The 23,314-nt window shown below is 49.0% G+C and overlaps 1 protein-coding gene across 3 annotated transcripts; it reads left to right on the top strand.

Annotated features, from left to right (window-relative positions):
* Positions 1 to 357: 357 nt before the first annotated feature.
* On the top strand, positions 358 to 22,488 carry LOC118385598 (myomegalin-like). 3 transcript variants are annotated; one of them, XM_052521650.1, is made up of 14 exons: positions 358 to 572; positions 10,348 to 10,482; positions 10,588 to 10,707; positions 11,027 to 11,119; positions 11,804 to 12,100; positions 12,449 to 12,619; positions 16,024 to 16,134; positions 16,296 to 16,433; positions 16,646 to 16,825; positions 18,834 to 19,028; positions 19,197 to 19,388; positions 21,384 to 21,516; positions 21,660 to 21,833; positions 21,973 to 22,488. In XM_052521650.1, exons 1-13 carry the CDS (start codon positions 513 to 515, stop codon positions 21,806 to 21,808), a joined length of 1,974 nt encoding a protein of 657 aa, XP_052377610.1. In that variant the 5' UTR covers positions 358 to 512; the 3' UTR covers positions 21,809 to 21,833; positions 21,973 to 22,488. The 3 variants fall into 3 exon arrangements, 2 of the variants coding, with proteins under 2 accessions (XP_052377610.1, XP_035628710.1); XR_008139559.1 differs by lacking the exon at positions 358 to 572 and adding an exon at positions 8,611 to 10,038 and having other exon boundaries at positions 21,665 to 21,833; XM_035772817.2 differs by lacking the exon at positions 358 to 572 and adding an exon at positions 8,613 to 10,038.
* Positions 22,489 to 23,314: the final 826 nt, after the last annotated feature.

Raw genomic sequence — 23,314 nt, 5'->3', positions numbered from 1 at the left:
TAGCGGTGGAAAACGCTGTCGGAGGCACCGCTTCCAGAATCTCACTGTTTCATAGGGTTGAGATCATGCAACTGAAATGGTCACTGCATGTGGTTTACATCGTTTTTATGCTCATCAAACCATTCAGTGACCACTCATTTCCTGTGGATGGGTGCATTGTCATCCTATTGGGACATAGGCATTGTAGCCAAAATAATGGCCTGCCCAGCATTTCTATACATGATAGCACAGCCACAAAGTGAAATTTGGTTAAAGCCAATTGTAAAAATGCATGAAAATAAATATTTGCATTTTGGTCTTAATTTATGGTTAGTATGGTTCGGGTTAGTCGTAAGGTTAGCAGTGTGATTAAGGTTAGGTTTCAAATCTAAATTTAAGAAGATAAATGGTAGATTTCTGAGAAAAAGCCAATCTATTTAGAGGCTAGTCCTGGGTTTGTGTACTACATAATCGCGATAGGATGCCCCTTTGCATTGGACACAAGCCAATGTAGCTGTGCACACACTGATACGATGGATTTCAATCTCGAAAATATTTCTTCTGACGCAGGCGTCGTCACCCGCACATTGCAGGTATTTAGCATTTACATGTATATATTATTTGAAATCCCATGAATAATTGTTTTTGTCGTGCTCTGACCGATAACGTGCGTATGCTTTAATTAGGCCTATTTTATTCTGAAGCTAATGGAATTGTAATGGGTCGCCCTTCCCAAATAACGTTGCAAACACCAAACAAAAACTGTCAGGTCAAACATTATTTGTTTAGGTATTTCTCGCAGTTAATTCTGGTTAAGCCCTACTCCATAATTCATGGTTGTTCTCGGCTGCCGAGGTGTGCATGTGACGGTGGCATCCTCTAACCTGTGTTGCCAGGTCAAGCTAACATTTCTATCCCAATGACCACGCAAAACCTACCCACAAGGCCTGAAACTAGCCCCAAAAGTTTACACATTTATCCAATAGGTGTCTTCATAATGACAATCTAAATACTTATGATATACCAACTGATCTAATCTGAACTATAGAAGTGATTATTGATGTTTATGTGATTTAGGTTATTACAAGTCACATTGGGGCGGCAGGTAGCCTGGTGGTTAGAGTGTTGGGTCAGTAACCAGCAGGTAGCCTGGTGGTTAGATGCAGGTAGCCTGGTGGTTAGAGCGTTGGGTCAGTAACCAGCAGGTTGCCTGGTGGTTAGAGCGTTGGGTCAGTAACCAGCAGGTTGCCTGGTGGTTAGAGTGTTGGGTCAGTAACCAGCAGGTTGCCTGGTGGTTAGAGTGTTGGGTCAGTAACCAGCAGGTTGCCTGGTGGTTAGAGCATTGGGTCAGTAACCAGCAGGTTGCCTGGTGGTTAGAGTGTTGGGTCAGTAACAAGCAGGTAGCCTAGTGGTTAGAGCGTTGGGTCAGTAACCAGCAGGTAGCCTGGTGGTTAGAGTGTTGGGTCAGTAACAAGCAGGTAGCCTAGTGGTTAGAGCGTTGGGTCAGTAACCAGCAGGTAGCCTGGTGGTTAGAGCGTTGGACTAGTAACCAGCAGGTAGCCTGGTGGTTAGAGTGTTGGACTAGTAACCAGCAGGTGGCCTGGTGGTTAGAGGCAGGTAGCCTAGTGGTTAGAGCGTTGGACTAGTAACCAGCAGGTAGCCTAGTGGTTAGAGGCAGGTAGCCTAGTGGTTAGAGCGTTGGACTAGTAACCAGCAGGTAGCCTGGTGGTTAGAGCGTTGGACTAGTAACCAGCAGGTAGACTAGTGGTTAGAGCGTTGGACTACATTTAACATTTACATTTAAGTCATTTAGCAGACGCTCTTATCCAGAGCGACTTACAACTTGGTGCATACACCTTATGACATCCAGTGGAACAGCCACTTTACAATAGTGCATCTAAATCTTTTTAGGGGGGGGGGGTGAGAAGGATTACTTACCCTATCCTAGGTATTCCTTGAAGAGGTGGGGTTTCAGGTGTCTCCGGAAGGTGGTGATTGACTCCGCTGTCCTGGCATCGTGAGGGAGTTTGTTCCACCATTGGAGGGCCAGAGCAGCGAACAGTTTTGACTGGGCTGAGTGGGAACTGTACTTCCTCAGTGGTAGGGAGGCGAGCAGGCCAGAGGTGGATGAACGCAGTGCCCTTGTTTGGGTGTAGGGCCTGATCAGAGCCTGGAGGTACTGAGGTGCCGTTCCCCTCACAGCTCCGTAGGCAAGCACCATGGTCTTGTAGCGGATGCGAGCTTCAACTGGAAGCCAGTGGAGAGAGCGGAGGAGCGGGGTGACGTGAGAGAACTTGGGAAGGTTTAACACCAGACGGGCTGCGGCGTTCTGGATGAGTTGTAGGGGTTTAATGGCACAGGCAGGGAGCCCAGCCAACAGCGAGTTGCAGTAATCAAGACGGGAGATGACAAGTGCCTGGATTAGGACCTGCGCCGCTTCCTGTGTGAGGCAGGGTCGTACTCTGCGGATGTTGTAGAGCATGAACCTACAGGAACGGGACACCGCCTTGATGTTAGTTGAGAACGACAGGGTGTTGTCCAGGATCACGCCAAGGTTCTTAGCGCTCTGGGAGGAGGACACAATGGAGTTGTCAACCGTGATGGCGAGATCATGGAACGGGCAGTCCTTCCCCGGGAGGAAGAGGAACTCCGTCTTGCTGAGGTTCAGCTTGAGGTGGTGATCCGTCATCCACACTGATATGTCTGCCAGACATGCAGAGATGCGATTCGCCACCTGGTCATCAGAAGGGGGAAAGGAGAAGATTAATTGTGTGTCGTCTGCATAGCAATGATAGGAGAGACCATGTGAGGTTATGACAGAGCCAAGTGACTTGGTGTATAGCGAGAATAAGAGAGGGCCTAGAACAGAGCCCTGGGGGACACCAGTGGTGAGAGCGCGTGGTGAGGAGACAGATTCTCGCCACGCCACCTGGTAGGAGCGACCTGTCAGGTAGGACGCAATCCAAGCGTGGGCCGCGCCGGAGATGCCCAACTCGGAGAGGGTGGAGAGGAGGATCTGATGGTTCACAGTATCGAAGGCAGCCGATAGGTCTAGAAGGATGAGAGGAGAGAGAGTTAGCTTTAGCAGTGCGGAGCGCCTCCGTGATACAGAGAAGAGCAGTCTCAGTTGAATGACTAGTCTTGAAACCTGACTGATTTGGATCAAGAAGGTCATTCTGAGAGAGATAGCGGTAGAGCTGGCCAAGGACGGCACGCTCAAGAGTTTTGGAGAGAAAAGAGAGAAGGGATACTGGTCTGTAGTTGTTGACATCGGAGGGATCGAGTGTAGGTTTTTTCAGAAGGGGTGCAACTCTCGTAACCAGCAGGTAGCCTAGTGGTTAGAGGCAGGTAGCCTAGTGGTTAGAGCGTTGGACTAGTAACCAGCAGGTAGCCTAGTGGTTAGAGCGTTGGACTAGTAACCAGCAGGTAGCCTGGTGGTTAGAGCGTTGGACTAGTAACCAGCAGGTAGCCTAGTGGTTAGAGTGTTGGACTAGTAACCAGCAGGTAGCCTAGTGGTTAGAGTGTTGGACTAGTAACCAGCAGGTAGCCTAGTGGTTAGAGCGTTGGACTAGTAACCAGCAGGTAGCCTAGTGGTTAGAGGCAGGTAGCCTAGTGGTTAGAGCGTTGGACTAGTAACCAGCAGGTAGCCTGGTGGTTAGAGCGTTGGACTAGTAACCAGCAGGTAGCCTAGTGGTTAGAGTGTTGGACTAGTAACCAGCAGGTAGCCTAGTGGTTAGAGCGTTGGACTAGTAACCAGCAGGTAGCCTAGTGGTTAGAGCGTTGGACTAGTAACCAGCAGGTAGCCTAGTGGTTAGAGCGTTGGACTAGTAACCAGCAGGTAGCCTAGTGGTTAGAGCGTTGGACTAGTAACCAGCAGGTAGCCTAGTGGTTAGAGCGTTGGACTAGTAACCAACAGGTAGCCTGGTTTTTAGAGTGTTGGACTAGTAACCAGCAGGTAGCCTAGTGGTTAGAGCGTTGGACTAGTAACCAGCAGGTAGCCTAGTGGTTAGAGCGTTGGACTAGTAACCAGCAGGTAGCCTAGTGGTTAGAGCGTTGGACTAGTAACCAGCAGGTAGCCTAGTGGTTAGAGCGTTGGACTAGTAACCAACAGGTAGCCTAGTGGTTAGAGCGTTGGACTAGTAACCAGCAGGTAGCCTAGTGGTTAGAGCGTTGGACTAGTAACCAGCAGGTAGCCTAGTGGTTAGAGCGTTGGACTAGTAACCAGCAGGTAGCCTGGTGGTTAGAGCGTTGGACTAGTAACCGAAAGGTTGCAAAATCTAATCTCCGAGCTGACAAGGTAAAAATCTGTCGTTCTGCCCCTGAACAAGGCAGTTAACCCACTGTTCCTAGGCTATCATTGAAAATAAGAATTTGTTCTTAACTGACTTGCCTAGTTAAATAAAAGTAAAATAAATAAAAAAATTGCTATAAAATAATCATATTCCTTTGACTAGAGTATAAAAATCTAAAAGCTCCACAGTTTTTGTTTCTCCAGGGATACGTGCAATGCCGTATGGGGTACGCCAAATGAATGTGTATTTATAAAAACATTTTTCTTTTAGAAATCTTCACAATTTCAAACGGGGCTATACATTTGGGTGAGTTTTTTTTTTTTTCACTGCCAAAAATAAAATGAAACCATCTAGTTTTCAGAGAAATAACAACACAATGTAAAATACAGGTAGCCTAGTCAAATAATGAACATCCAATCGCATTAACCGTTACTATCTTGCGGGAAAACTTCACTCTTGTGCAGACATTTAGAAACGAAACATGACAATTTAGAAAATTAGCCACGGGAATTTTTTGAGTGAGAATTAAGACAACTTTCAAGTCGTAAAAGCAACAGATACAATTAATAAGAAGGGGCTAGAAGTGTCTTATATGGTGAGCTACCGAGTGGCTAGGACAGGAAAGCCCCACACTATTGTGGAGAACTTAATTCTTCCTGCTGCCGTGGATATGGCTGGGACAATGCAGGGGGAAAAGGCCCAATAAACTATATAGACATTGTCTTCATCAAACTACACTGTTTCACGACGCATCAGTGACATGGCAGTGAGATGTTTTGAAACCGTTCGCATACAAGCCATTGAATTCTATGCGTTACAGCTGGATGAGTCAACAGACGTGGCGGACCTGGCACAGGTCCTGGCATGTTATTTATGTGGGATCAATTAAGGAATTATCTTCTTCTGCAAACCACTCGAAACCAGGACAACATGAGAAGATATTTTTTTAAAGTACTGGACAGCTTTGTGACATCAAATGGACTTTGGTGGTCAAGATGTGTTGCTATCTGTATTGATGGTGGTAACGCCACTTGGGTACACTGCAGTAGCTCCCGACGCCACTTGAGTACATTGCAGCATCCACCGAGAGGCTCTTGCTGCCAAGGGAATGTCTGACAGCTTGAAAGACGTTTTGGACACTAGAGTGAAAATGGTTTACTTTGTTATAACAAGGCCCCTGAACTCTCGTGTATTTTCTGCATTACGCAAAGATATGGGCAGCGACCATGTAGTGCTTTAACAACATACAGAAGTGCGCTGGTTATCAAGGGGCAAAGTATTGACACGCTTTTTTGAATTGAGAGACGAGCTTAAAGTTCTTTACTGACCATAATTTTCACTGATCGTATGCATGATGACGAGTTTCTCACACGACTGGCCTATCTGGGTGATGTTTTTTCTCCCCTGAATTATCTGAATCTAGGTTCTCTCTGCAACTATATTCAGTGTGCGGGACAAAATTGAGGCTATGATTAAAAAGTTGGAGCTCTTCTCTGTCTGTATTAACAAGGACAACACTCATGTCTTTCCATCATTGTATGATTTGTGTGCAAATTAACTCAAGCTTAGGGACAATGTCAAATGTGATACAGCGAAGCACCGGAGTGCGCAATTATGCAGGTACTTTCCTGAAACAGATGACACAAACAACTGGATTCGTTATCCCTGTCATTCCTCCAGTCCACTTACCAATATCTGAACATGAGAGCCTCATCAAAATTGCAACAAGTGGTTCTGTGAAAACAGAATTTAATCAGAAGCCACTACCAGATATCTGGATTGGGCTGCGCTCAGAGTTTCTTGCCTTGGCAAATTGCGTTGTTAAGACACTGATACCCTTTGCAACCACGTGTGTGAGAGTGGATTCTCGGCCCTCACTTGCATGAAAACTAAATACAGGCACAGACTGTGTGTGGAAAATGATTCAAGACTGAGACTCTCCAATACAACCCACCATTGCAGAGTTATGTGCATCCTTTCAAACACACCCTTCTCATTAACTTGTGGTAATTGAAAGTGCAGGGCGCCAAATTCAAAACATCAAAAATCTCATAATTCAAATTCCTCAAACATACATGTATCTTATACAGTTTTAAAGGTAGTCTTGTTGTTAATCCCGCCACAGTGTCCAATTTCAAATAGGCTTTACAGCGAAAGCACCACAAACGGTTATGTTAGGTGACCACCAAACCACAATAAAAATAGCCATTTTCCCAACCAAAGAGGAGTCACAAAAAGCACAAATAGAAATAAAAATGCATCACTAACCTTTGATGATCTTCATCAGGTGACACACATTGGACTTCATGTTACACAATATATGTATGTTTTGTTTGATAAAGTTCATATTTATCAAAATATGAGTTTACATAGGCTAGTTCCAAAAACATCCAGTGATTTTGCATAGCCACATCATTCAACAGAAATACTCATCATAAATGTAGATGATAATACAAGTTATACACATGGAATTATAGATATACCTCTCCTTAATGCAACCGTCTGATTTCAAAAAAACTTTACGGAATAAGCAAACCGTGCAATAATCTGAGACGGCGCTCAGAAGAAATAGTCACAATAGCCGCCATATTCCCTTACCTTTGATGATCTTCATCAGAAAGCACTCCAGGAATCCCAGGTCCACAACAAATGTTTGTTTTGTTCGATAATGTCCATTATTTATGTCCAAATACCTCCTTTTGTTAGCGCATTTGGTATACATATCCAATCGCTCATTCTGGTCAGCGTTACATCGGACAAAAACTTCAAAAAGTTATATTACAGGACGAAGAAACATTTCAAACTAAGTACAGAATCAATCATTAGGATGTTTTTAACATATAGCTTCAATAAAGTTCCAACCGGAGTATTCCTTTGTGTCTTGATGAGCAATGGAACGCAAGTGGATACCATGAGATATGCGCGTGATCAGAAAATGGCTGACTGCCAGTCACCTGATAGATTCTGCTCTCATTCAGTCCCACAACACAGTAGAAGTCTCGTTCAAATTTCTATAGATGGTTGACATCTAGTGCAACCCATAGGAAGTGCAACATCATTAATATCTCAAGGGGATTTCATTGGGAACTGTTGTGAATACATACCAAGCTCAGATTTCTCACTTCCTGTTTTCTCCTCAGGATTGTGCCTGCCATATGAGTTCTGTTATACTCGCAGACATCATTCAAACAGTTTTAGAAACTTTAGAGTGTGTTCTATCCAATACTAATGATAATATGCATATATTAGCAACTGAGACTGAGGAGCAGGCCATTTACTTTGGGCAACTTATTCACCCAAGCTACTCAATACTGCCCCCAGCCATAAGAAGTTATTAACATGGAAATCTTCCTCCATGTCCTCTGAAACAGCTGTGTGTCAAGATGTTTACGTCAGGCTAAAGATATTTAAGTCAAAGGGATGATAAGGCAGCACTGAAAACACTTAGGGCCTAGTCAAAAGAACAATGACTTTGCCATGTACTGTATGTTGAGTTATTTATTATGAAGGGAGGTGATCTATTTCACAACTGCACAGAAGTTATTACAAATGAGTGAGTGGGCCTCTCTGCCCGAGCCTATGTCACAGAGGCCCACTCTAGTTGAGTGTGTCTGTTTCTGGGGTGTGGTTGGGAGCAGAGCACATCAGAAGAGAGTAGGAGTGGACACTATCTGTAAGTCTGTCTCTGGCAGTGCCCATGTTTGCTCCACACTCTTTGCCCAGGCTATTAGGTAATACAGCAGTAGCACCCAGCAAGCGAGAGTTGTCCTCACAGGGTTATTCATAGATGAACTTTATATAAAAAAATATAACACCTGTTGGGTTCTGTCTGGGCTGCCTGTCAGATTAGATTAGATGGTTTAAGTGGGTAAAGGAGGCCAGGCCACAGGTGGATTGTTGAAGATTTTGTGTGTGTGTTTGAAAGTGTCCGAGAGGGACACACATAGAGGTCTAAGTTGTCAGGCAGTATATCACTGTGGTCCTATCATGTTTTCTGAGGTGAGGCAGGTGGTGGCACAGAGGACTAAGGACCAGGTGAGGCAATCTCTTAATCTCAAAAGAGATAAATCAGATTTACAGGAGGACAGCCAAAGATAAGGGTACCAGCTACTACCACACCTTAACCCACCCCAAGTCAAAGTCAGTCTTCACCTGTATAGACCTAGGGCCAACCCAGAGCCTGTTGTCCTTGTGAGTGCAGCTAGGCTAGGTAGACAGGCCAGGGGTCTGACGGGGCAGGATTACGAGGACAGCAGCCAGCCGTAACACAGGAGATCACAGCGGGTCTCATCCAGGGGATTTAGTCTGATTGAATGTGTGGGGCAGTGGAGGAGGGATTAGGGGATAGGTAGCAGGGACAGATTTCTTACCGCTTACGCTGATCTCACCAGGAAGAGCTCTGTCAGTCTCTCCTCTTCAGTCAGAGAGAGAGAGGGAGAGTAGGCTGTGTTCCATGATTGGCAGGCAGACGACCATGGGACAGCGGAGTGTTATTTAGGGTCTGTAGTAGACTATTTGTGTTGGACTAAACTGCGAGCTTACTGCGCTGTCACTGACACAGAGATGGATAGAGAGCATTTTCTGTGTGCCATGGCTGGCAAGCTGACGACTGCGGGACATCGGAGCATTTATACAAGGAGCCTATCTGAGTGTGTCTGAACTGTGACCTCTTGTCATCATCATGAAGGACCCGTGCCGAGTTTGCGGCGTGCGCCTCATTGGCAGCCAGTGCCGCTGGATCTTCAACCCGTTGGGCAAGCGGCAGCTCCAGGTCATCCTGTCCCACGTGCTGGGGCGCCAGGTCGACCGCGACCCTGACGGCCAGGCCTCAGAGTTCCTGTGCGGCAAGTGTGTGTTCACACTGGAGCGCGTGGTGCAGTGCGATGTGCAGATAGGCAGGCTGCAGGAGGAGCACGCCACTCTGGTGCAGCAGCTGCAGCAGGAGAGGGAGCACCTGAAGGAGTGTGTGGCCCACGTCTACGGACGCCATAACCCCTTGCCTAAGAGGCCCGATGTGGGGGAAGAGAACAATGTTAAGGTCCCCCTCTGGAGGTCCTCTGAAGGTGGGGGAAGCCCAGAGGATTACGGGGGAGGGCAGTGTACGTCAGAGGGGCAGACCAAGGAAGGCGCGGGGGAGGGGGATGGTCGGGGGAGGCGCTCTGTGAGTATGGACCTCCTGGGTGGACCGAGTGGTCCAGGGGGGGTCACAGGTCGGTCAAGCTCAGTCCCCAGGAGGGTGCAAGCAGGGACAGATCTTTGCCAGGTGAAGAACCCCTGGATACAGTCATCACGGCTCCGCTCCAGGAGCCTGATCTACCTGGACCTGGTCTACCGCAAGGGTACTCTCGCCTCTCCCGGCCCCAGGCTCCGCTCAGCCTCGCTCCAGTCCCTCAACCTTGACCGCCCTCAACAAACAGAACCCCTGTGCCCCCTGCCACAGAGACAGCACAGAGAGTCGAAGATACCATTGAGGGAGCGTTCGCCCTCAGTTGGCCCAGCTACCAGCACTACCACTCCCCAGAGAGCCCAGCCTTCCATCATCTCTGACCTGCTGCAGCTGCTGCGCTCCATCCCCAGACCACCAGTGCCAGGTGCCCCCGGAAGCCGCATCCCCATACTGCGCGGGAGGCCCAGCGACGGACAGCCGCTCCCCCCAAGACGCACCCTCACCCCTTGGGCCTGGCACAGACTGAGGGAGGCAGAGTGGAGGTCCCTCCAGCACCTCACTGAGGAGTTTAATGATGATTACATGCCGCTCAGAGTCGAGGTAGTCCAGTCAGCCCAGACCCGTAGAGTATCTAAAGGCCCTGGAAATGTAGCCTGGTTAAACTAGACTGAATGCTGCGCATGGTTTTGAATGATTAAAGATCAAAAAGTAAATGGGATTCGAAGCTATGTTCTGTGCCCATGTGTCCTAGTATTGGACACAATGCTATAAACAATCCCTCTGGTAACACAATGTCCTTTTGTCCTTTGTTAGCAGGGTTTAGCTAATTTTACATAATTTAGCTGAGTTCAAATTATTGTTGCCGTTGGTACCAACAAAAACAGGGGTGCAATCATTTGTCCAAACCAGGGTTTCACTGAGCATCAGAGTGAAGTGAGCAGACTGAAGACAGCCCACAGGCAGCTGAGTGAGGAGATGAACCAGTTCAGAGCAACCAACCAGAACCTCTCCAAGACCCTGGAGGACACCCAGAACAACAACAAGGTAGATTGAAGTGGAAAGAGAAAATGACCAATCTAACATGTTAGAGGCAGATTCATATACTGTTCTGGCTACTTAAGGTCCCTGACTGCTGGTGTGTTTTAATAGGTGCTGTCTGGTAAACTGGAGGACACTGAGAACGAGCTCACCTCTGAGAAAAAGAACACTCTGAAACAAGACAAAACCATCCAGGGACTCACTCTGCTGCTCAAGGAGAAAGAAAAAGAGGTAAGGTTGATTTGTATATTGCTTTTTCAACTGCTTTTCTTTCTCCAATGAGTGTTGACCATGACAACACGATTTGATCGTGTGAAATGATAATATACTGTTGTAAATATACCAATGTATGACAGAATGTTGACCATTATAGTTTCTCCCCATACGCTATGCCATCTGTGTTACGCAGACTGAGGACTTATGTAACATCATCACACTAACCTGTCTGCCTGCCTGCCTGCCTGCCTGCCTGCCTGCCTGCCTGCCTGCCTGCCTGCCTGCCTGTCTGCCTGTCTGCCTGTCTGCCTGTCTGTCTGTCTGTTCGTTCCAGATTGAAGAGCTATACCATGAGATTGAGGACAGGGACGAGGTTTTAGTCAAAGCCAGGGAGACGGCGCACAAAGCCCAGCTCCACAAATACCAGGCAAGACGTCAGACCAGACACTTAGCATTGGTCTCAATACATTGCAGTCGCTCTAAACTCATCAACCAATGGCTGTGTGCCACGTCAGTCGGGCTTGCTTTGTCATATGATGTCATTAGCTAAACACCTATAAAGGCATTGTAACTCTGCTACTCTGCTGTAATTCCAATGTGCTGTCCCTACAGGATTCCGCGATCAAAACCTTTTTGCAAAATTAACAATGCTCCCCATATTTTGCAAGGGATTGCAAATTTGACCAATCACTGCAATGTTACCACATAAAAAATTAAAATCAGCTCGATATTACATATAAAACTGACACATCACCGTAGTTCAAAAAGAGGGCGCGCAATTTCAACCAGCCAATGCACATTTACCTCATGGTTCAATCAAGACCCAATCAAACTTTTTCTCTTGTCAGCGCATTTTCGGGACAAATTTGAGAAAATCCCTGCATATTGCCATGCAAAATGTCAGAATTGTCACTGCAGAATCAAACATTTTTGTCTGCAAATATCACATAAAATCCCCCTGAAGTCTTGGAGGGACTGAATGTGTGTACAGTATATGCGTGTTTACAAAAGGTCACAAATGCAGACTCAACATGCACACCACACACTAAAAAGACAAAAAAAGAGGTCTCCTGCTTCTCTAACTGTATCCTAATTTCATGCTTTCCCCGAGGGTGTGGAGGAGCACCAGAACCTTTTGATGGAGAAGCAGGAGGAGCTGGCCCAGCTCCAAGGGGAGCACCAAACCAAGCTGCTGGAGGCCCAGAAGCTGCAGCGCTCCCTGGGCAGGCAGAAGCAGGAGCTGTCCGACCTGCAGCAGGCCAAGGAGCAGCTGGACCAGGAGCTGTCAGACCTGCAGCAGGCCAAGGAGCAGCTGGACCAGGAGCTGTCCGACCTGCAGCAGGCCAAGGAGCAGCTGGACCAGGAGCTGGAGGAGTTGCAGCAGCAGAAGGTCGACAAGGCCCTCAATGTAAGCCCACGGGAGGAATTTCTATTCTGTCATTGTGAGGGAAAACTTTGATAACGGCAAGCTGGCAGCAGGTCTGCTGTTTTTTTTTTTTTACCACATAACTACATGGTTTTATGTAATATAATGCAGAGTGTATTACCCAAAGCCCTTTGCCCAAAATATGAGGGTGACTTATTCTCAGTGCTTTTGCTAACCACGTGACCCGACCAGGAAAGAGAACTCCTGACCCTACCTGTAATCAACCTTGAGCACAAGACGTTGAAAATACTGTATGTGGTTTTGGTTGAAAAGCCGTTGAAAATACGTATTTTCAATGCAACCATTCAGTGGCATTGTTCTAACCCCCAGGAGGTGCAGAACCAGCTGAAGAAACTGACCGTGGAGCTGGGTGAGAGGGAGAGCAGCCTGAAGCAGCAGTACCAGGAGCTGCTGGAGCAGACCAAGAGGAGGCTGCAGGGCCATGAGGTCACCATCCAGCGCCTCACCACTTGCCTGACCGACAAGGAGCAGCAGCTGCAGGTAGAGAGATATAATGCAGGAGGGCAGTGAAGAAGAAATGGATAGTCTAAGAACTAGAGAAGCTCTAGGTGAAACCATGGAAATATAATCTATAGAAGGGGTTTAGAGCCTCTAACCCTGACCATTTGGGGAGGCCAATTCTATAGTTTCTATGGGTGAAACTAGGTAAAGGCGATGTGCTAGCACGGGAACTGGTTCTGGCACGGGGACTGGTGCTGGCACGGGAACTGGTTCTGGCACGGGGACTGGTTCTGGCACGGGGACTGCTGCTGGCACGGGGACTGGTTCTGGCACGGGGACTGGTTCTGGCACGGGGACTGGTGATGGCACGGGGACTGGTTCTAGCACGGGGACTGGTTCTAGCACGGGGACTGGTGCTGGCACGGGGACTGGTGCTGGCACGGGAACTGGTTCTGGCACGGGGACTGGTTCTGGCACGGGGACTGGTGCTGGCACGGGGACTGGTTCTGGCACGGGGACTGGTGCTGGCACGGGGACTGGTGCTGGCACGGGGACTGGTTCTGACACGGGGACTGGTGCTGGCACGGGGACTGGTTCTGGCACGGGGACTGGTGCTGGCACGGGGACTGGTGCTGGCACGGGGACTGGTGCTGGCACGGGGACTGGTGCTGGCACTGCTGCTGGCACGGGGACTGGTTCTGGCACGGGGACTGGTTCTGGCACGGGGACTGGTTCTGGCACGGGGACTGCTGCTGGCACGGGGACTGCTGCTGGCACGGGGACTGCTTCTGGCACGGGGACTGCTTCTGGCACGGGGACTGCTGCTGGCAAGGGGACTGGTTCTGGCACGGGGACTGGTGCTGGCACGGGGACTGGTTCTGGCACGGGGACTGGTGCTGGCACGGGGACTGGTTCTGGCACGGGGACTGGTTCTGGCACGGGGACTGGTTCTGGCACGGGGGACTGGATCTGGCACGGGGACTGGTTCTGGCACGGGGACTGGTTCTGGCACGGGGACTGGTTCTGGCACGGGGACTGGATCTGGCACGGGGACTGGTTCTGGCACGGGGACTGGTGCTGGCACGGGGACTGGTTCTGGCACGGGGACTGGTGCTGGCACGGGGACTGGTTCTGGCACGGGGACTGGATCTGGCACGGGGACTGGTTCTGGCACGGGGACTGGTTCTGGCACGGGGACTGGTGCTGGCACGGGGACTGGTTCTGGCACGGGGACTGGTTCTGGCACGGGGACTGGATCTGGCACGGGGACTGGTGCTGGCACGGGGACTGGTGCTGGCACGGGGACTGGTTCTGGCACGGGGACTGGATCTGGCACGGGAATGGTGCTGGCACGGGGACTGGTTCTGGCACGGGGACTGGTGCTGGTGCTGGCACGGGGACTGGATCTGGCACGGGGACTGGATCTGGCACGGGGACTGGTTCTGGCACGGGGACTGGATCTGGCACGGGGACTGGTGCTGGCACGGGGACTGGTGCTGGCACGGGGACTGGATCTGGCACGGGGACTGGTTCTGGCACGGGGACTGGTGCTGGCACGGGGACTGGTGCTGGCACGGGGACTGGTGCTGGCACGGGGACTGGTTCTGGCACGGGGACTGGTGCTGGCACGGGGACTGGTTCTGGCACGGGGACTGGTGCTGGCACGGGGACTGGTGCTGGCACGGGGACTGGTGCTGGCACGGGGACTGGTGCTGGCACGGGGACTGCTGCTGGCACGGGGACTGGTTCTGGCACGGGGACTGGTTCTGGCACGGGGACTGCTGCTGGCACGGGGACTGCTGCTGGCACGGGGACTGCTGCTGGCACGGGGACTGCTTCTGGCACGGGGACTGGTTCTGGCACGGGGACTGCTGCTGGCAAGGGGACTGGTTCTGGCACGGGGACTGGTGCTGGCACGGGGACTGGTGCTGGCACGGGGACTGGTGCTGGCACGGGGACTGGTGCTGGCACGGGGACTGGTGCTGGCACGGGGACTGCTGCTGGCACGGGGACTGGTTCTGGCACGGGGACTGGTTCTGGCACGGGGGACTGGTTCTGGCACGGGGGACTGCTGCTGGCACGGGGACTGCTGCTGGCACGGGGACTGCTTCTGGCACGGGGACTGGTTCTGGCACGGGGACTGCTGCTGGCAAGGGGACTGGTTCTGGCACGGGGACTGGTGCTGGCACGGGGACTGGTTCTGGCACGGGGACTGGTGCTGGCACGGGACTGGTTCTGGCACGGGGACTGGTTCTGGCACGGGGACTGGTTCTGGCACGGGACTGGATCTGGCACGACTGGTTCTGGCACGGGGACTGGATCTGGCACGGGGACTGGTTCTGGCACGGGGACTGGTGCTGGCACGGGGACTGGTTCTGGCACGGGGACTGGTGCTGGCACGGGGACTGGTTCTGGCACGGGGACTGGATCTGGCACGGGGACTGGTTCTGGCACGGGACTGGTTCTGGCACGGGGACTGGTGCTGGCACGGGGACTGGTTCTGGCACGGGGACTGGTTCTGGCACGGGGGACTGGATCTGGCACGGGGACTGGTGCTGGCACGGGGACTGGTGCTGGCACGGGGACTGGTTCTGGCACGGGGACTGGATCTGGCACGGGGAATGGTGCTGGCACGGGGACTGGTTCTGGCACGGGGACTGGTGCTGGTGCTGGCACGGGGACTGGATCTGGCACGGGACTGGATCTGGCACGGGGACTGGTTCTGGCACGGGACTGGATCTGGCACGGGGACTGGTGCTGGCACGGGGACTGGTGCTGGCACGGGGACTGGATCTGGCACGGGGACTGGTTCTGGCACGGGGACTGGTTCTGGCACGGGGACTGGTGCTGGCACGGGGACTGGTTCTGGCACGGGGACTGGTTCTGGCACGGGGACTGGATCTGGCACGGGGACTGGTGCTGGCACGGGGACTGGTTCTGGCACGGGGACTGGATCTGGCACGGGGAATGGTGCTGGCACGGGGACTGGTTCTGGCACGGGGACTGGTGCTGGTGCTGGCACGGGGACTGGTGCTGGCACGGGGACTGGATCTGGCACGGGGACTGGTTCTGGCACGGGACTGGATCTGGCACGGGACTGGATCTGGCACGGGGACTGGTTCTGGCACGGGAACTGTTTCTGGCACGGGGACTGGTGCTGGCACGGGGACTGGTTCTGGCACGGGAACTGTTTCTGGCACGGGGACTGGTGCTGGCACGGGGACTGGTTCTGGCACGGGGACTGGTTCTGGCACGGGGACTGGTTCTGGCACGGGAACTGTTTCTGGCACGGGGACTGGTTCTGGCACGGGGACTGCTGCTGGCACGGGGACTGGTTCTTTTTTTTCTGTCTCTATTCTATCTTGTTCCTTGTCTAACTTTCACACTATTTTCTCTCACTTTCTCTACCTCCTCTCTCTGTCTATTTTCTCTCTTCCTCTCAGGAGTACATGAACATAACGAGAGACATGGAACAGAGCAGAAGTCCTGGGGGAAGCGACACCATGCTGTCGAAGCTTAGAGAACAACTGAAACAGAAAGAGAAGGCTCTGGAGGTGTGCTTTCTAACAATGTCCTTTTACAATAACATATTTCACTCACTCACACACACACACACACACACTTTCTCTCGTGTTCTAGATCTGTCTCATCTGACAAAGAATGTTGTAAGCATCTACAGTCTTCATTATCAGCCTGTTGTATTGCTCCTCTACAGGAAGCGCTGGATGATAAGTTTGCGGCTCTAGAAGAGAAAGACAACGAGATCCACCAGCTGCACCTGTCACTCAGGGAGAAGACGAGGGACCTGGAGAGACTCAACAAACTGCTGTCTTACAACGAGGACACCATCAATGTAGGGACCACTAGTGCTGTTCACACTACCTTGACTGCTCAGTGCTCACACTGTTTGCAATCCCTAGACACTTGTGGAGATCTGAGAGGATTTGATGGTGATAGCTACACCTTACCTTACTCCTGGGGTAAAAAGCATGTTCAGTGAAGTCTCAGGCGGCACTATTTTTCACACCTCTTGAACTAACACATATTCTCTCTCCCGAACTCCAGAGTTTTGACACGTTGATAAAGGAGAAGGACGTGGAGCTACAGTACCTTGTGAACATGCTGAAAAATCTGCAGCAGGCCAAGCAGGACGTGGAGGACAACCTGAACTGGGCCTGCAAGGAGAAGGATGCCATCATTAGCCAGCTGCAGCTCTGCCTGGAGTGCAAGACCAAGGACATGGAGGTAGGCTGCTGAGACACGCACAAAGAAACATGCTAATGCATGCACTCACTCACCCATCCACCCACTCATTCATTCATTCATTCATTCACTCACACATAGACACATACTTACAGTATGTACATACCCCCGTAGATACACACTATCCATCAAAAGTTTTTTCTTTATTTTGACAAATGTTTACATTGTAGAACAATAGTGAATACATCAAAACTATGACATTACACATACGGATTCATGTAGTAACCAAAAAAGTGTTAAACAAATCAAAATATTTTATATTTGAGATTCTTCGAAGTATCCTCCCTTTGCCTCGATGACAGCTTTGCACACTCTTGGCATTCTCTCAACCAGCTTCATGAGGTAGTCACCTGGAATGCATTTCAATTAACAGGTGTGCATTGTTAAAAGTTTATTTGTGGAATTTCTTTCCTTCTTAATGTGTTGAGCCAATCAGTTGTGTTGTGACAAGGTAGGGTTGGTATACAGAAGATAGCCCTATTTGGTAAAAGACCAAGTCCATATTATGGCAAGAACAGCTCAAATAAGCAAAGAGAAACAGCAGTCCATCATTACTTTAAGACATGAAAGTCAGTCAATCCTGAAAATGTCAAGAACATTGAAAGTTTCTTCAAGTGCAGTCGCAAGAACCACCAAGCGCTATGATGAAACTGGCTCTCATGAGGACCGCCACAGGAAAGGAAGACCCAGAGTTACCTCTGCTTCAGACGATAAGTTCATTAGAGTTAACTGCACCTCAGATATTTCAGCCCAAATGAATGCTTCAGAGCTCAAGTAACAGACACATCTCAACATCAACTGTTCAGAGGAGACTGTGTTAATCAGGCCTTCATGGTCGAATTGATGCAAACAAACCACTACTAAAGGACACCAATAAGAGGAAGAGACTTGCTTGGGCCAAGAAACACGAGCAATAGACATTAGACCGGTAGAAATCTGTCCTTTGGTCTGATGAGTCCAAATGTGTGATTTTTGGTTCCAACCACCGTGTCGCTGTGAGACGCAGAGTAGGTGAATGGAGGATCTCTACATGTGTGGTTCCCACCGTAAAGCACCGTAAAGCATGAGGAAAGAGGTGTGATGGTGTGGGGGTGCTTTGCTGGTGACACTGTCTGTGATTTATTTAGAATTCAAGGCACACTTAACCAGCATGGCTACCACAGCATTCTGCAATGATACCCAATCCCATCTGGTTTGCGCTTAGTGTTAGTATCATTTGTTTTTCAACAGGACAATGACCCAAAACACCTCCAGGCTGTGTAAGGGCTATTTGACCAAGAAGGAGAGTGATGGAGTGTTGCATCAGATGACCTGGCCTCCACAATCATCAGACCTCAACCCAATTGAGATGGTTTGGGATGAGTTGGACCACAGAGTGAAGGAAAATCAGGCAACAAGTGTTAAGCATAAGTGGGAACTCCTTCTAGACTGTTGGAAAAGCATTCCAGGTGAAGCTGGTTGAGAGAATGCCAAGAGTTTGCAAAGCTGTCATCAAGGCAAAGGGTGGCTTCTTTGAAGAATCTCAAACTTTTTTGGTTACTACATGATTCCATATGTGTTATTTCATAGTTTTGATGTCTTCACTATTATTCTACAATGTAGAAAATAGTGAAAATATAGAGAAACACTTGCATTTTTGTATTATTTATTTTACCTTTATTTAACCAGGCAAGTCAGTTAAGAAAAAAATCATTATTTTCAATGACGGCCTAGGAACAGTGGGTTAACTGCCTGTTCAGGGGCAGAACGACAGATTTGTATCTTGTCAGCTCGGGGGTTTGAACTCGCAACCTTTCCATTACTAGTCCAACGCTCTAACCACTAGGCTACCCTGCCGGCCTGACTTGAACTGTACATAACACATAGAAAAACACACAGTTTGCAATATACTCACAACAAATACAAAGCTGGATAAATAAAGGTTGAACAAAAATATAAATTCAACTCATTCTTTCTCTCCGTGTCTCTCCATCGCCCTCTCTGTGTGTAGGAGATGGCGAATGCCTTGCTTAGTCAGTCCCAGTCTCAGGCCTGTGATCTTGCAGAGCAGATGGGTCAGAGGTTAAAGGTGACAGAGGCCATGCTGGCGGAGGCAGTCAAGGCCCGGGAGAGGCTGGTGGAGAACAACAAGAGCACCGTGGAGGGTCTGCTGTCCACCATCAGCAGCAACGACCAGCTGCTCAATGTACACACACACACACACACACACACACACACACACACACACACACACACACACACACACGTTCATATCCTCCAATCTGTCTCAGACACATTCATCTACACCCAATAACATGTCATTTTTACAGGAGGTGTAGTTTTATGATCTCTCATGTCTGTGTTTTCTTACCAGGAGTCAGCGGAGCACTATAACCGCACACTGTCTGAGCGCACCCAGGAGATCCAGGAGCTGAAGCGACAGCTGTTTGTCCGGCAGCAGCAGCTGGCCTTGGCAGAGAAACAGAGTTCTGAGGCAACACAGGAGGGTTACCTGGAGACTGCCGAGCTCAGGGCCCTGCTGACGGAGAAGGACTCCATCATCAACGTAAGTGGGACCGAAAAAAAAGCGCTACTCAGTTATTTGGTTAGATGCATTGTAAAGAAATGACTATTTTGTAAAGTGTGGGGCTCATTTTTTAAGAGTTTAGGATTTATATGGGTGCTGGCTTCACTATGTGTAGGATTTTGCTCCTGCCCAACTCATACGCAGTAAAAATGGAAGACACTTTGGTTATTATTATTATATATTATCTCGAATCCCACCGTACCTTCTCTGCTGTGCAATCTGGTTTCCGAGCCGGTCACTGGTGCACCTCAGCCACGCTCAAGGTACTAAACGATATCATAACCTCCATCGATAAAAGACAGTACTGTGCAGCTGTCTTCATCGACCTGGCCAAGGCTTTCGACTCTGTCAATCACCATATTCTTATCGGCAGACTCAGTAGCCTCGGTTTTTCGGATGACTGCCTTGCCTGGTTCACCAACTACTTTGCAGACAGAGTTCAGTGTGTCAAATCGGAGGGCATGTTGTCTGGTCCTCTGGCAGTCTCTATGGGGGTGCCACAGGGTTCAATTCTCGGGCCGACTCTTTTCTCTGTATATATCAATGATGTTGCTCTTGCTGCGGGCGATTCCCTGATCCACCTCTACGCAGACGACACCATTCTGTATACTTCTGGCCTTTCCTTGGACACTGTGCTATCTAACCTCCAAACGAGCTTCAATGCCATACAACCCTCTTTCCGTGGCCTCCAACTGCTCTTAAACGCTAGTAAAACCAAATTCATGCTTTTCAACTGTTCGCTGCCTGCACCCGCGGTTCCAACCTAGAATATGTGGACATCTATAAGTACCTAGGTGTCTGGCTAGACTGTAAACTCTCCTTCCAGACTCATATCAAACATATCCAATCTAAAATCAAATCTAGAGTCGGCTTTCTATTCGCTACAAAGCCTCCTTCACTCACACCGCCAAACTTACCCTAGTAAAACTGACTATCCTACCGATCCTCGACTTCGGCGATGTCATCTACAAAATAGCTTCCAATACTCTACTCAGCAAACTGGATGCAGTTTATCACAGTGCCATCCATTTTGTTACTAAAGCACCTTATACCACCCACCACTGCGACCTGTATGCTCTCGTCGGCTGGCCCTTGCTACATATTCGTCGCCAGACCCACTGGCTCCAGGTCATCTACAAGTCCATGCAAGGTAAAGCTCTGCCTTATCTCAGTTCACTGGTCACGATGGCAACACCCACCCGTAGCACGCGCTCCAGCAGGTGTATCTCACTGTTCATCCCTAAAGCCAACACCTAATTTGGCCGCCTTTCCTTCCAGTTCTCTGGTGCCTGTGACTGGAACGAATCGCAAAAATCATTGAAGTTGGAGACTTTTATCTCCCTCACCAACTTTAAACATCTGCTATCTGAGCAGCTAACCAATCGCTGCAGCTGTACATAGTCCATCTGTAAATACCCCACCCAATTTACCTACCTCATCCCCATACTGTTTTTATTTATTTACTTTTCTGCTATTTTGCACACCAGTATCTCTACCTGCACATGACCATCTGACCATTTATCACTCCAGTGTTTAATCTGCTAAATTGTAATTATTCCCCTACCTCCTCATGCCTTTTGCACACAATGTATATAGACTCTTTTTTTTCTTCTTCTTTTTTCTACTGTGTTATTGACTTGTTAATTGTTTACTCCATGTGTAACTCTGTGTTGTCTGTTCACACTGCTATGCTTTATCTTGGCCAGGTCGCAGTTGCAAATGAGAACTTGTTCTTAACTAGCCTACCTGGTTAATTAAATAAAGGTGAAATAAATAAAATAATGTGTGTGTTAATGCTGGGCTAGAACAAAAGCCTGCGCACATCATTGGCCTGCACACATCATCCCTGATTTCCCTTGCAATAATTGCTCATCGTAGAATAACGTTGAATAAAGATAATTGCAAGGTTATTTAATTTGCAAGGTTATGAACAAGAGAGCTCCAGTGTGTTAAACATTTGATTTCCTCTTCAAGAAACTTCTGGAGCGTGGGCAGGAGAGAGACCAGTTCCTGGCTGAGTTAGGGCAGAAGGAGCCTGCACCGTCCCAGGTGATGGAGATCAGACCAACCATCAAAGTTCTGCAGGAGAAGCTGGAGGAGAGGGAAGGTGAGAAACTCGTATCTCGAAGGCATTTTTTCAAAGCATTCAGGAAACGGGGGAAAACTTTGGGTTGAACGTTGCTTTCTTTAGTCTCTCTGGGAAAGGTAACCCACTAACATTGTCCTCAACTGCTCTGTCCCTCTCTGTAGCGCAGCTCTCCAAGAAGAACAACGAGGACAACATGGAGAAGGTCCCTCTCACCAAGAATACTCTGGTCATCCTGAAGAAGGAGCTAGCTCAGAAGACTGATGCTCTCAACAAGGCTCTGAAGAGGGAGAATGACCTAAAAGTGAACTAAAAGAACACACCCCTGCTCATTCAAGGTGTGTCACTTTTTGGGTGTTTTTTTGGCTCATCATTCTTAGGCACAGATCTAGAATCATCTTACCCTCCACAAATCCTAATATTTAACCATTAGATGGAAAAACACAAAACTGACCTTGATATCTTCCTGTGTTCCAGATGTCCCTAGCTGACCCCGAGTCAGTGTTGTCAGAGCTGAAGGAGCGTATATCGAGGTCCAGGCGGTCAGTATAGACTCCCTCACCACCACCCTTGGGACCAAAGACAAGATTATAAATGAGTGGACGGCCAGTGGCATCTTCACTGCTACTAATCAACACACATTCAAACAGGCTCCTTAGGTTATCTGGTGCCATTCGGGTTCACGGGTAGCTTTCATAGGGTTCATCCATTTGACTAACCTTGAACTGAACTTATCCATCACCACCTGTTCTACTCTTGAGCGTGGCTTTAAAGTTGAAACCATGTATTGCATTCGTTGTAAATTGTAAAAGGAAATTGGGTGAACATGTCTGGGCAATACACTTCAATACGTTTGTTTTTTCAACCCTTTAAGGGCACGTTTTAATTTGCTGTTACCGGCCTACACACAATACCCCCATAATGTCAAAGTGGAATTATGTTCTTAGAAATGTTTACTAATTAATTAAAAAGGAAAAACAACTTGCAGACGTGTTTACGTGTTGCTGTGCGTTTTGTTGCCAACCTTACTTTGCTACCTGACAACTTTACTTTTTAATTACCGTTTATATTTTTTTGATTTTTACCCCTCACTCAACTTTTTTTCATTCAACTTTTTCACTCCGTATGCTTTTGCTGGACCAATAGCCGACCTCCAGACGCCGACCTCCAGACGCCGACCTCCAGACGCCGAAGCTTCCTGCCATTAGCTCTGACAAATTGAAATCCCTGGTCATTGGCGACTCCATTAGTATTAGACTTAAAACGAATCATCCAGCGGTCATACACTGTTTACCAGGGGGCAGGGCTACCGACGTTGAGGCTAATCTGAAGATGGTGCTGGCTAACTGGTGAGTGTAGACAGTATAGGGATATTGTTATCCACGTCAGCACCAATGATGTTAGGATGAAACAGTCAGAGGTCACCAAGCGCAACATAGCTTCAGCCTGTAAATCAGCTAGAAAGATGTCGGCATTGAGTAATTGTCTCTGGCCACCTCCCAGTTAGGGGGTGATGAGCTCTACAGCAGACTCACAACTCAATCTCTGGTTGAAAACTGTTTTCTGCAACCCCCAAAAGATGGCATTTGTAGATAATTGGCCCTCTTTCTGGGACTCACCCAAACACAGTTTTAACCTGTCCAAATCAATAACCAATATGTAGAAACAGTTTGTTCCCTGGCCTGTTGAGGAGTGACGGACTCCATCCTAGCTCTCATTTTATCTACCAACATAGACAGGGCTCTAACTCCTCTAGCTCCACAATGAAATAGGATGCAGGCCAGGCAGCAGGCTGAAAGCCAGCCTGCCAGCTTAGTGG

The sequence above is a fragment of the Oncorhynchus keta genome, chromosome 6 (genome assembly GCF_023373465.1).
Source record: "Oncorhynchus keta strain PuntledgeMale-10-30-2019 chromosome 6, Oket_V2, whole genome shotgun sequence".
NCBI classification, from domain to species: domain Eukaryota; kingdom Metazoa; phylum Chordata; class Actinopteri; order Salmoniformes; family Salmonidae; genus Oncorhynchus; species Oncorhynchus keta.
The sequence above is the reverse complement of the archived record's forward strand: the minus strand, read 5'-3'. Positions and strand labels throughout refer to the sequence as shown.